Consider the following 13880-nt stretch of genomic DNA (forward strand, 5'->3'; position numbering starts at 1 on the left):
CCGGGGAAAGGACCAGACAAAGGAGGAGACTGCCACATGAGCAGGGAGTCAGGACGATGCAGGGAAGGCACTTGCCGGTCAGTCTCACCGAAACCAAAGATAACTGGCTCATGGAATTTGAGAATACACAATGCCCAGACAACGGCATTCTCCTCTTATTGCTCTGGCTTGGCTTCTGCTTCCCAGTGTTCCCTCCACAGCCACGTGGACCATGCAGACCCCGCACGCACTGGACTGCAGCTGGGAACACAGGCCAAGCTAGCCTGGTGCTGGGCTGTGCAAACTGGAGTGGAAACTCTGGGCGTTGGCTTTCATCCCCGCCCTGCTAAGACAGCGTGGGCATGGTCCTTGGTGGGCCACAGGGAGATGGGGCCTTGGAAACTCAGGATTGAATTCCACACAAATAAATGCCACTCGTTCTCCCATGCAAGTCTCAGAAAATTCCTTTTCTTGTGACATCCCAAGAAGCTCACTTCCACTGGCAACAGGTAGGGATGCGGAGGACAGTATGACCAAATCCTAGGTGTATATACAAAAACCAAACAAACAAACAAAAAAAACAAAAACCTATGACCTTATAAAGACAAAGAATGTTCACATTACTTCATTTATATTTGACCAAAAAGTGGACAGAACCCAAATACCTATCAACTGGTAAAAGGAAAAATTAACTGTGGTATCAGTATTGTATGAAATACTACTTAACAATAAAAGGAACACAATATTAATACATATAATAGGAATGAATCTCAAAAAATGGCAAGATGAATAAAAAATATCCAAAGCAAAAGAATACGTGTCGTTTGAATCAAGTTGGGTGACATTTAGGAAAAGCCAAAATTAGAGAGTAAAAAGGAATAAAGTATTAATACATGCTATAAATGAATCAACTCTGAAAACATATGCTAAGTGAAAAGAACAAGTAACAAAAACCACGTTATAGGACATTTACATGAAATGCCCTGAAAATACAGATACGTACAGAAAGTAGATCAGTACTTGCCAGGGGATGGGCATGAGGTTTCCGTATGGGAAGATGAGACTGTGGTTATGTTTGCACAACTCTGGAAATTTACTAAGTCACCGAATTGCATAGTTAAAACATTGAGTTTTATGGTATATAAATTATATTCCAATAAACTTTTTAGAAGGAAGATAAGCCTCAGAATAGAGCAGACATTTTCAATGCATTAAAAAAATTTTACTAAAATGCATTTTTTTTTAAATTCAACCAATCAAAAAGAAAGATAAACTAGGCAACAGAAAAACAAAAATCCATCATAAAAATCTGAAATGTCAATTCAGATAAAGAAACCCCACTGGTGAATAAATGTATACATAAAGTATGCATGATGTAAAACATGAACCTGCCCAAGGAAATTTATGCACAGCTTAAACTAAGAAAATAAATGGTCACTGCTGTGCACAATTCTTCATTTAGGTAGGTCTTTTAAAAAAAATGGTTATGTTCCATTGTCTTCCAAACTCCAATTATAGAAAGACTATACCAAGAACATTTCCATTATAATTTTCCCATTATGCCTTCCCTTTTCAGCCTGATACAGAATATTGTTACAACTTGGCCTTGCTTGCTTTTAAATTCTCACACTTATGCCCTGGCAGGTGTGGCTCAGTTGGTTGAGCATCGTCCCATGCACTAAGTTGCTGGTTCAATTTCCAGTCAGGCACATGCCCAGGTTGTATGCTCAATTCCCAGCAGGGGGTGTGCAAGATACAGTCAATCAATGTTTCTCACAACGATGTTTCTCTCTCTCATTCTCTCTCATTTCCCCCCACCTCTCTCTCCCTCCCTCTCCCTCTCCCTCTCCCTCTCTCCCTCCCTCTCCCTCTCCCTCTCCCTCTCCCTCTCCCTCTCCCTCTCCCTCTCCCTCTCCCTCTCCCTCTCCCTCTCCCTCTCCCTCTCCCTCTCCCTCTCTCTATATATATATATATATCTGTGTCTCTCTCTTTTTCCCCTTCCCCCTCCATTTCCCTCTCTTCCTCTGTGAAATCAATGCAAACATATTTTTTTAAATTATAAATTCACATGCTTAAGGTCATCTTTGGCCAAAAGATCTGTGTCAGAGTAATCTAATTCTTTTAATAAAATATAAAGTGATTCATACAAAAGAGCAAAAAGTACATTAATTTTCCTTTTCCAACTCCCTTCCCTGAAAGTAATATTTTAAAGTAATTAACAAAATTACTTAACAAAACAAAAATAAAAGAACCCTGCCCACCTCTCCTCCACCCCCCAAAAACACATAGAGAAACACTCACCTTCCAGTAGTCAGACTGTAAACTGTAGTACCTCTGGTATGCAGATAATGCTGAAAGGAGAAAGGTAAGTATGAGTCACAATTATGTCCTATTTCAAAATCAATAATTCAAGAAACATGAAAAAAACATTATAACAAACTTCCCACCAAACCCAGCTCCCAGCAGAGTTAAGATGAAATAATTCAGAAAATGTAGAAATCTACCCCACACACACACTCATTGTCAAATATATCGAGTTCAAGGTTGTAAAACCATGGTCACATGTCAGACCTGTACATGAACAGAATCTAGGCTACCTCTTTCATCAACTTGACCTTCCACAGAGACCAAATCTGGTAAGAGAATTAAGACTGTTCCAATGCTACTCCAGAATATGCTAGGTTATTTGTTCTCACAAGGGATCTTTAACTTACAAGAATGACTAAGAGCTCAAAAACCTCAAATGGCAAAAGAGCTATTTTGTCTGTGCAGCTTCCTTTCATACAGTCAACAAGAAACCCACCTCAGAATTACCTTACTCCAACTCAATTCCAAAACAGGATCTCCTATACCCTTAAATCTACCACAAGGTATAAAGGGCTCAGAAAAAAATTAAAGTAGTTCCTATGAATCTCAGAACTTGGTGAGAAGGAAATTAAAAGGCAAACAAAAAGTTATATATGTACATATTAGAATAGGCAGAGAGATCACATTTTAAAAAACTAATGAGCAATAAATAAGTCATGGGGATATAATGTACAACATGGTAACTATATTTGAAAGTTGCTAAGAGAGTAAATCTTAAATGTTCTCATCGCAAGAAAAAAAATTTTGTAACTATGTATGGTGATGCATGTTAACTCTATTTTCTGTGATCATTTCCAATATATACAAATACCAAATGCTGTACACTTGAAACTAATATCATATTTCAATTATACCTCAATTTTTAAAAATGACTCTTAGATTTTCAAATAAGATTTCCAAAGCGTAAAACAGGAAAATGGAAATAAGTATGTTCTAAAGTTCCATTTCTAATGTTTTCATAGTTTATCAGTCAAGCGCCTAAATACATATGAATAACATAGAGAACTTTATGAATATATTCAAAAATTAGAGAAGCATTAGCCAAAGCATAACTTATCTGAATAAGTAACTTATTTGAATAATGTTCATCTTTTTGACATAAAGATGATGTCAACCAACGAGCCTCCCTCCCTCTCTCTCTCTCTCAATTTAAAAAAAACACACAAACAAACATGTCATCGGGTAATGATAAAGGGGGGAGGGGGTGTACGGTATAACTGAAGAATAAAAAGAAAAATCCAAAGCCATTCTACAAGTCGTTTGGAATTAAATAAAACAGAGATCTATAGAAGTAGAGTGAGAAAATAAAAAGGGATAAAGATTTAGTAGGTGACAGAGACTTGGACATGCTTGGAAACATTATGGCTCTAAGGTAAGGCTGTCAAAAGAATAGAAGGAAAGCATGCCTAGTGACCAGTCCATACAGACAGCACAAAGATAAAAGAAACGACACTGTAGGTTAAGGGTGATAGCTCTGCCAGAAAGCAGTCTTCCTCACAGTTAGATGCACTATAAACACAATACAGAAAGAATTTAAAATTCAATCCAAACTCCTATATTATATATTAGGCCATACATTTACGTCAGGCAGAACTCAGCATTTCTCTTTTCATCCCTAACCCAATGTGTAACACTGTAGGCAGCAGGTTAGCTGCTAGTGGGTGAGTCTATGGGTATGAAAAAGAAGGAAAGGAAAGAAAAACACACAAAATCTGTCAGTTGCACTGACTGCCATCTTTAAGCCAGAACAGGTTGTGCTTGCCTAAGGTTATTAATCAATAGATTTCTTTGTTTTTCTGTGGCTGAACTGAAAAACTGTATTTATACCGTGGGATAAATGCTATCTCAGAGAGCTTATATTAACTGTTGCATTGTATATAAATGACTGGTATGCCTAGCTCTCTAGTCACCTTTCTACCTTTTCAAATCTACACCTTCCGTCATATATATATATATATATAGATATATATATATAGATATATATATATAGATATATATATAGATATATAGACATATATATATATATATATATATATATATATATATATATATATACACACACACACACATATTAACATTTGAAAGACCTCTGGACCGCATCTACCACAACAGACCTTTGATCCCATGTTCCTGTCTCTCTGCAAGTCTGAAAAGATTTCAGATTATAGAGAGGAGAAAACAGGAAATTAGAAAAGTTTACTCCTGTGTCAATATTTTCCCTGAGGTCTTCAAGTCAATATAATACATCTACTGAAATCTAAGATTTAATACTTCCTTGTCATTATTAAAATACTAACGCAATGTCTTTGTATCTCACATTCGGCTTACCACAAGAGACACCAGTACGTGTCCTCTTTGTGTTCTTTCAATATGTTCTGCCACCAGCTCCCTGGTTCTTGAAGCTACTGTAACTTTTGCTTGTTGACTGGACACAGGCTTCTGACAAGCTCGGTATGGTCACTATTGTGCTTACTTGCAGTTATTTCTCAATTATACTTTCTAACTCTAGGCCACGAGTAGATTGAAGGAAATCGGAAAACAGAGATATTTACATTACGATTCATTAACAGTAGCAAAATTACAGTTATGAAGTAGCAACAAAAATAATTTTATGTTTGGGGTTCACCACAACATGAGTTACTGTATTAAAGGGTCGTGGCATTAGGAAAGTTGAGAACCACTGCTCTAGAGGAATCCAACTTACAATAGACCAATTACTTTTTTAGGATAAATTCCTAGAAGTCAAATGACCTAATCAAATGATAGCAATGTTTTTATACTATACACATTATCAACAAGAAAGGCTTAAGTTTCACAAAGCCTTTTTTCCTTCTGCTTCAAATTGATCTAAAATGACAGAAAAAAATATTTTAATGAATAAATCGATAATAGTAATGATAAAGTATACCATCTGCAGATCAGAAAATTTTTAGGAATTCCTGTAAGACAGGGAACAGATGGGATCAGAATGACAAAAAGGAGAAAAACCACAATCCAAAAATGTATACAAAAAAGAATAGAATTCCATCATTTTCTGCTATAAAAATAAAATCAGTTTTTCACAAGGAAATCCAAACTCAGAAAAGTTCACACAACAATGACGACTCGGGACAATAAAGAACTATCTTCACAATAGCAGGGCCAGTAAGTCCCCATATGCGTATACCTGAGCAGTTTAGTCACTGAAAGTTTTATTGTTTACTTCCCAAAAAGTTACGCTATATCATCTGTTCTCTAAAAATACATATTTATTTGGCTGGGGTTGGAGGTTTACATCTTGTCCTGGTTCCAGAGAGAAAAATGAAGCAGCCTGAGGTAACAAATGTTCCCATCAACTGGTGGTGGTGGTGGTGGTGGTGGAAGGGTGTGTGAGGACTACTAGTTTTGGACTTACAGGAAGACAATGAAGAGAATAAATGGAAATAATTCAATAATTGGTATTTTATAAGGAATTTTTTAAAGTGAGAATGTGGTCAATAAAACTTCAAGAAGGATTAAAAAACACACATAATTCACATCTAGTAAATAGAGCATCAGCTAGAAATGCTTAAAATACATATTGTGTATACCTCTGCATCTATCCTCATTCCTCTTCTTCCTAGAACAAAGAATCGACCTACTGCAGACCAGTATGAATGACCAGTTCATCCAGGCGTCTTCAAACTACGGCCCGCGGGCCACATGCGGCCCACAGAGGAGTCTGAACTGGCCCGCCAGGTTTTTTGGGCAGTGAGCGCAGCCGAGGTGTTACAGTAGGAATTAGTAGTTCATATAGTCCGGCCCTCCAGCTCTCTGAGGGATCGTGATCTGGCCCCCACTTTAAAAAGTTTGAAGACGCCTGAGTCAATGGTAAATGGGTGTAAGAGCACATTTTTTCAAAGACTTAAATTCTTAGGTTATCTTTCTCTTTTCCTATTTTATTAGATTATTTCCTCCAGCTAGTCTGCCCACACAGTCCAGCTGCCACATGCCCCCTACTACCTCACCTTCAGAAAAGAAAAAAGCACCTTCCAAAACAAGTAGTTTTGTATTCTTCATTACCTTCATCACCAAACATTTTATAAGTGGAAAATGTAGCTAAATTCATAAACTAATAGTTTTCAAAGCCAATACCTATTTTAATGATTTATAAGCAGTAAGGACATAAGGCCCACATGCAAACCTAATTTTCAAGTTTGGGTCTCTATTTGTGTGCTCTCAAATTAGTGTGCTGTACAAAAAAAAAAAAAAAAAAAGTACAGCATTAAATAATTAATTGCACAGATATCTATTATGTTTCTTTTGTGTAATGGTTTCCTTTAAATAACTTACTAATTTAATTAAAATTTAAAAATCTAATAGAGTATTAAATAATCATTAATGCCTGTTATCCTGAAGTCAACTTGCTAAATACGAACTAGTTTCACATAGCAATCCCAAAACGTCTCAACTATCGCCTCCTCCCCTCATTTTAGAGATTAGAAGACAGAGTGCTGGAATATATATATAATCTGCTAATGGTAATGCAGCTAATGGCAAACAATAGATGAGCTGTTATAAGTAAGTAAGGAAGGAAGGAAGGAAATAAATAAATAAATAAATAATAAGGCCTAACTCCAAAATCCATAGATTACACCTGTCTCACACTAAAATTGCATTTTCATTGGGAGTATTCACTTGACTCAACACAAAAGTGGCATAATAAAACATCAACACTAAATTCCAGCAATCCTTCACTCCAGCTCTGTAATAACCTACCAGTTGTTCTGCCCCCTAAACACATATGTGGAAACAAGCATCATAAATCCAACCACTCCACATTAAGATGTTTCCTATGATCAAAGGTTATAATGTTTTTGCTTATAAAGGTGCAGTTTTTATTTGCTGTAGATTTTGCTTTTGGTATTGAGGGAGATAATATTTAGGGGTGCTTTTAACTTCCTAAGTGAGTAATGGTCGGGGGATCAAAAGTTTGGTGAAATAAAAAGGATACATCTTGGGGGACTACCTCCAGTTATTTAACTCACTTTAATTCTTATAGGAAAAAAGTTTTCAAATGAATAAAAATCTTGTTTTATCCAATGCTCGTATCTGATCATCTCTCTGTTATTTACCTTTACAATGAATAAAATGGCTACATATCACATTTTTGTTCAAATACTGTCTAGCTAAGATGGAAGCTCTATAGCCAGGATAAAGAAGGGAAATGATGAGTTTGTGTTGAGTTACATGAATTCTTCACATTTCCATCTATCCTGCCTCTTTCTTTCTTTCTTTCTTTCTTTCTTTCTTTCTTTCTTTCTTTCTTTCTTTGTTTTCTCATTTAGGATGTTCATAAGCTTACAATTTTTTATAAGTAAGACTGGAAGTGCCCTTGATAAAGATAGGGTGCAAACTATTACAATTATTTTAAACACATATATAAATCAAACAGTAATTAACAAGGGGAAAAATTACCTTTTGGATAATCTTCCAATAAGAGGTTGAAGTGACCTAATTGACAAAAGAAATCAGACTCCACTTTTCCTTCAGCTTTTAAGATTAGAGATTCGTAGCAGCGAACAGCCTAGAAATAAAAAATACAAACATTTAAGAAAAAGACAAAACCCTAAAATGCATTTCCTTCCTGACATAATGCACAGATCTTCCATTAAATAATCCAAGAAATCAATATATTTATTTCATTCTACCTCAGACATACTCAATGTAGTATTTATTTATTTATTTTAAGGAGGAAAGGAGAGAAAGAAACATTGAAGTGAGAGAGATTCCTCGATCGGCTGCCTCCCACACGCAGACCAGGGATCAAACCCATGATGTGGCCAGGGTGAATGCAGCATTCTTTAGAATACCTAAGTGTTTAGTAAAAGAGCCACTACTTATTGCATAAGAGCTTTTCCTATCTATAACATGGAAATGCTTGCCAAATAAGATAATGTAGGAGTACTCTGTTAATTGTATTCATAAGCTATAAATTTAAATTATTACTATGTTCTCTGTTAATATAAACAAATAATACCCATCTTTCCAACAAACAGAAAGAACTTTATTATAAAGTTATATGACAATTCATAGAATCTCCAGAGTAATATTAATAACTTCCATCTATACTTAACAGCTACTTTTTGCCATAACCTCTACCAGTTTAAACTGCCATAAATTGCTTTTCAACTGTCTCATACATCAAACCCACCAACTCTAATTCTATTCCTAATTCCCCCCTCCCACTACTATACATGCATTTGCATTCATTCTCACTGTTTCTTCCCTGAAGAAAAACAAAAAGACAAGAAACAATATTTTAAGCTTATCTTAAAAAACAAACAAACATGGGACTGCATGAGAAAATGAACAATGGAAAGAAGGTAATCTAGAGTCTGACATAGTCCAGTTGTCATTAGCTACAGAAGAGCCTGGGGAACTTAGCCTCTCTTCTTGGAGTATTAATAACATCCAAAGGGCTGGCAAAAGGAACAAAATTAGAAAACTTCAGGGGCTTCCAGGCAAGATGGTGGAGTAAGTAAATACAGTACTTGTATCCTCCCATATCAAAATTACAAATATACTAGAGAACAACCATCATTCAGAACCGTCTGAAATCCAGCTGAACAGAAGTCCTAAAACTAAGGATATACAGAAGAAGCCACATCCAGACTGGTAGGAGGGATGGAGATGCGGAATAGGCTGGTCCCACACCCACATGTGACGGATAAAAATCAAGGGTGATACCTCAGCTGCAAAGGTTCACCCTAAGCAATGAGGGGTCCCAGACCCAAACTAGGCCCCTGAGCCCAGAGTTCCAGTGCCCGGAAGAGAAGCCCCCACAACTTCTGGCTGTAAAAACCAGCTGGGATTGTGATTGTGTGAGACGAGGAGGGCTCTTAATGGCCTTCCTCTTAATGGGCTGGCACATGGACTTCCTCAGACTCACACCCTTTGAGCTACATTGCTGGGACAGCAGCTCGAAGGGCACCAGGAACTGTCTGGCATCAAGGCGATGTCTGGGATGGTGTTTTTTCTCTCGGACAGAAGTGCAGGCGAGGCCACTGTTCCTTTTTGGAGCCCTTCTCACACAAAACCAGTATCTGAGTCTCCATCAATTGTTCGCCCTGTCTTGGTGATTCCATGAGACCCCACCCCATCCAACTTGAAGGCCCATCAAGCTGTTTCCAGTGGTTTTTCCATACAAATGGCCTGTCTTGGCTCAGGCTAAAGACTTTTCCTAAAATCTCTCAAACAAGACAAGTGGCAACTGCCCTTGGCCTTGGCATGCCCCATATGTATGACTAAGTGTCCCAGGCCTGAAATGCCTAGCTTGGGTGACTAGGGAGGTTGTGCCACTGGACCCTATAGGAAACCTACTACATTTTAGGCCACTCAACCAAGACTGAGAGATGTAGCAACTCTAATACAAAACATCAGGATGCTACCAAAATGAGGAGACAAAGAAACATGTCACAAATTAAAAAAACAGAACAAAACTCCAAAAAAGAACTAAACAAATTGGACATAAACAATCCACTAAATGCAGGTTTTAAAGCAATGGTTATAAGGATGAGCAATGAACTCAGTGAAAACTTCAACATAATAAAAAAGGACAAAGAAACTATAAAAAAGAACCAGTCAGAAATGAAGGATACATGAACTGAAATGAAGAATACTTTAAAGGGAATCAATAGTAGAATTGATGAATCTGAGAATCAAAATAGTTATCTATCTATATATATAAAAGGCTAAGTGACCAACTATACACGTCTGACCATCCAGTACATATGACACACACTGGCAATTTAAAAATAAATGTTGACTTGTGCATGTGCAATACATGTAAAGCTCTCACAGGCACCAATCTCACATGTGTTTCAATCTGTCATTATCGATCGTGAATTTGGTTGACACTTCTATTATAGAAAAAGGGCAAATAGCAATATTAAAATGTCTTCTAATTAATTTCCTTTCAATGTGCATGAATCTGGGTGAATATCTTGGATGCCTTCCTCCCATTTTAGTGCCATTTTCCACAATGTTCAATATAATTTGTGTTTAATGTCTGCTTTATTTTTATTATTTTGAAAACTGTGTTCTCAGAACAATAATATCATCATTACCCTCTATTTCTAAACCCTGATAAAATTTAGAGCTCACTAGCACAGATATGTAACCAATTTATTTTTAATGTTAAGCATTAAAGTCTTTTATGATGAACTGGTCAGTACCTAACTAAAATATGACAGTTGCTAATATCTTAGAATTGTTAAACACAGGAAATTCTTAAACAAGTGATCCCCCCACCCCCCAATTTAGAAGATTGGATGAAGTAGCTTGGTGACATACAAATTAGTAAATATAGATTTACATACCCCAATGGTGTGCTTTCTCCTTCTTTTCTTATGCCTACCACAAATGCCTGAGACAGAATCTTAACAGTCCTAGTTTGATGGCTCCCCTTTGGGTAGCCCCTCCCCTTTATCAGGCTACTAGGTACTTCCTGCCTCCCTCACCTGTAAGTTTTCTCAGGGGAAGAGGCCATATCCCAACCCATGATCACAAAACAGGGGTTTAATATATAACTTCTTGCATTAACAAAGCAATGTTACTTCTCAAATAACCCTCTCTTCTTTGTCCTAAACTTCCCATTTTTAAGAGTTGCAAGGCAGGATGCTAACAATTAATCTTATTATTTAAAACTAGAGGGGGGGGGTGTCATCTCTCAGCCTGGCCTGTGCCCTCTTGCAATTCGGGACCCCTCGGGGGATGTCTGATAGCCGGTTTAGGCCCAATCCTCGCAATCCGGGACACTGCATGCACCAGTGACCGTACTTCTCATATGGGTGAAAGGCATCTTGCTGTTGTGTGGGCAGCTACATTTGTTTGCCCTGACTATAAAAAGCAGTACATAACATGATCCTTCTGAGGCAGTAGTACCATTTTCCCCATCTTATGGTGGAAACACTGAAACAGAGAGAAGTTAAGTAATTGGCTTTGTCACACAGTTATAAGTGTCAGAATCAGGACTGACCACAAAACGTGCAAGCCAGAGTCCATGCATGTCATCGCTGCATCATCCTATTGTTGGTTCTTTTTTCAGTGTTAGAACAGCCTTGCCAGGTTTTAATTTTTAAATCTAAGAGACTGTTCCCAATGTATAGGATAGGGTCCCTAAGCCTGGTGGGCAATTAGGGGCCGATCTGTGGGGTGACCGGCAGGGTGATGGGAGAGGGGGGCCTGAAGGTACCTGCCTTGGCTGGCAGCCTAGCTCAGCCTACTCACCAGCCCCAACCAGGGGCAGCTCCTGCATTGAGCGACTGCCCCTTGGTGGTCAGTGCATGTCATAGCAACCGGTTGTTCTGCTAGTCGTTCGATTTGCATATTAGGGCTTATTATATAGGATAACTTCCATTAAAGTATAAATCACTAATGTTTTAAATGAGCCAATGCTTTTAAGTAAACCAAAACTTTTATGTTTGACTATCATAAAACACAAGTATGCAGTTCTACTCACACTTCCTAAAACCCAGCCACATAAATACAAGATGGATTAGCAGCTGACTACTTATAAAGATTAAGGGATTTAAGCATATTTAAAACATACTATCCTGACTTGTTGCCCCAAAACCCTAAAAATGTCTGCATCATTAAAGTTGATGCCATTACCTTAAGCACTTTACACATGTTTACTCATTTAATCCTCACAATTACTCCATGAGATAAGGAGACCCTACTTCAGAGATAGGAAAGCAGAGGCATAGAGAAGGTTAATCCCGTGCTCCAGGTCACATAGCTACTAACCAGTGGAGGCTGGATTCCAACAGTATGGCTCCATAGCCTCTGAGCAGTAAGCTGTTCCATCAGGGTCGTGCCTAGGGACCTAAAGTCATTTCCATATAGGGGAGCTCCATAAGCTGCTTTCCCTCTCTCACTTCTACACACCAGCTCCTTCTACAACTCAACCTCCAAACCAAACAGAAAAGCAACCATAAGATCAGCGCTTCCTGCTCCCACCATTCCATGGGAAGCCTTAGCTTCAGTTCTTTACCATGTTTTCTCATCTTGCTTTATTATAAATCACATAAAAAGCTATCATTATTCAAACACACACACATCCAAATCAAAGCAAATCAGCAACAAATACAAAAATAAACCAACCAAAACCACCTATGTCACAGAAAAACACAATTACTCCTATATATAAATAACAATATGCCAGTTCAAAGACAAGTGCTGGCAAGAATGTGAAGAAATGCAGACTGGTGCAGTCACTGTGGAGAACAGTATGGAGTTTCGTCAAAAAAACTCAAAATGGAACTCCAATTTGACCCAGTTATCCCACTTCTAGGAATACATCCCAAGAAACTAGAAATACCAATCAGAAAGGATATATGCACCCCTATGTTTATAGCAGCACAATTTATGATACAATAGCTAATATTTGGAAACAACCTAATTGCCCATCAGCAGATGATTGGATTAAAAATCTGTGCTACATCTATGAAAAGGAATACTATGCTGCGGTAAGAAAGAAGGAATTCTTACCATTTGCAACAGCATGGATGGAACTGGAGAGCATTATGCTAAGTGAAATAAGCCAGTCAGAGAAAGATACATATCACACGATCTCACTCATTTGTAGAATATAATGAACAACATAAACTGATGAACAAAAACAGATCCAGAAACAGAGAAAGCATCGATCAGACCCTCAAACCTCAGAGGGAAGGTGGGGGTTAGGGGCAAAGAGCAACCAAAGGACTTGTATGCATGCAAATAAACATAACCAATGGACACAGACACCAGGGGGGTGAGGGCATGAGTGGGGGAGGGGGGGAGAGATAGGGAGATAAGGACACATATATACCTTAATCAATAAAGAAAAAAAATACATATATATATACCAGTTTAGACAAAATATGGTGTAAATCTGAAATATGTTAAATGGTTTCATGCTACTTTTTCTTTGTACCTTCTTAATTTGTATCTCCTTAGTTTACCTACTGTAGCCATTTTCTCTCTTTAGTATATTTGAAAAAAAAAAAAAAAAAAGCCAAATACTACTGCAACAAAAGCAAATTAAGTTATACTGCCTCAACAGTTTGGCTAGCTTACTACTAACTCTACAATCTTTATTGTTGATGTATGTAGCCAAACGGACGAATGAATTCTAAACTAGCACACACCTATGGCCAATAATGAATTTTTAAAAAGCTGTTGGGTAAAAACAGCTAAGTTATTTTCCAAATAATGTTTTTCTATATCATACTAAATGTAACATTGTGCAGATGGGGTATAATCAGGTACATTATTTATAAAGCCTCATTCAAAAGTCTTGAATAATCTCTACCATAATGTATATTTAAAATCTGGAGGTAAGGAGAATATGAGGTGAAATTTCAGCAGTGACTTCTATGAAATATATAGCCCAGAGTAATCCTGCGATTTCCCATGTAAAGCAATAAGCATTATACCCTACTTTTTTTTACCTCATTTGCTTTCTACTCCACAGAGTATATTACTTATCCAGAGGTAGACAGAGACAATCTTACAAGCAATCATTCTCC

The 13880-nt window shown here is 37.4% G+C and overlaps 1 protein-coding gene across 17 annotated transcripts in view; it reads right to left on the reverse strand.

Moving 5' to 3' along the window:
* KDM6A (lysine demethylase 6A) overlaps positions 1-13880 on the reverse strand; it is a 127332-nt gene that overhangs the window by 75192 nt on the left and 38260 nt on the right. For 15 of the 17 annotated variants that reach the window (XM_036460437.2, XM_036460434.1, XM_036460432.2 and 12 more), the window contains exons 3-4: positions 7783-7891; positions 2281-2330 (exon numbers count right to left, since the gene is read on the reverse strand). The exons of 1 other annotated variant lie outside the window; for it this stretch is intronic. In XM_036460437.2, coding sequence (XP_036316330.1) covers positions 2281-2330; positions 7783-7891 — 159 coding nt within the window. Of the gene's footprint in view, positions 1-2280; positions 2331-4674; positions 4878-7782; positions 7892-13880 lie in introns of those variants that run through there. One more of the 17 variants, XM_036460438.2, reaches the window with a different exon arrangement.

This window comes from Pipistrellus kuhlii, unplaced genomic scaffold (assembly GCF_014108245.1).
Source record: "Pipistrellus kuhlii isolate mPipKuh1 unplaced genomic scaffold, mPipKuh1.p scaffold_m20_p_32, whole genome shotgun sequence".
Taxonomy (NCBI): Eukaryota; Metazoa; Chordata; class Mammalia; order Chiroptera; family Vespertilionidae; genus Pipistrellus; species Pipistrellus kuhlii.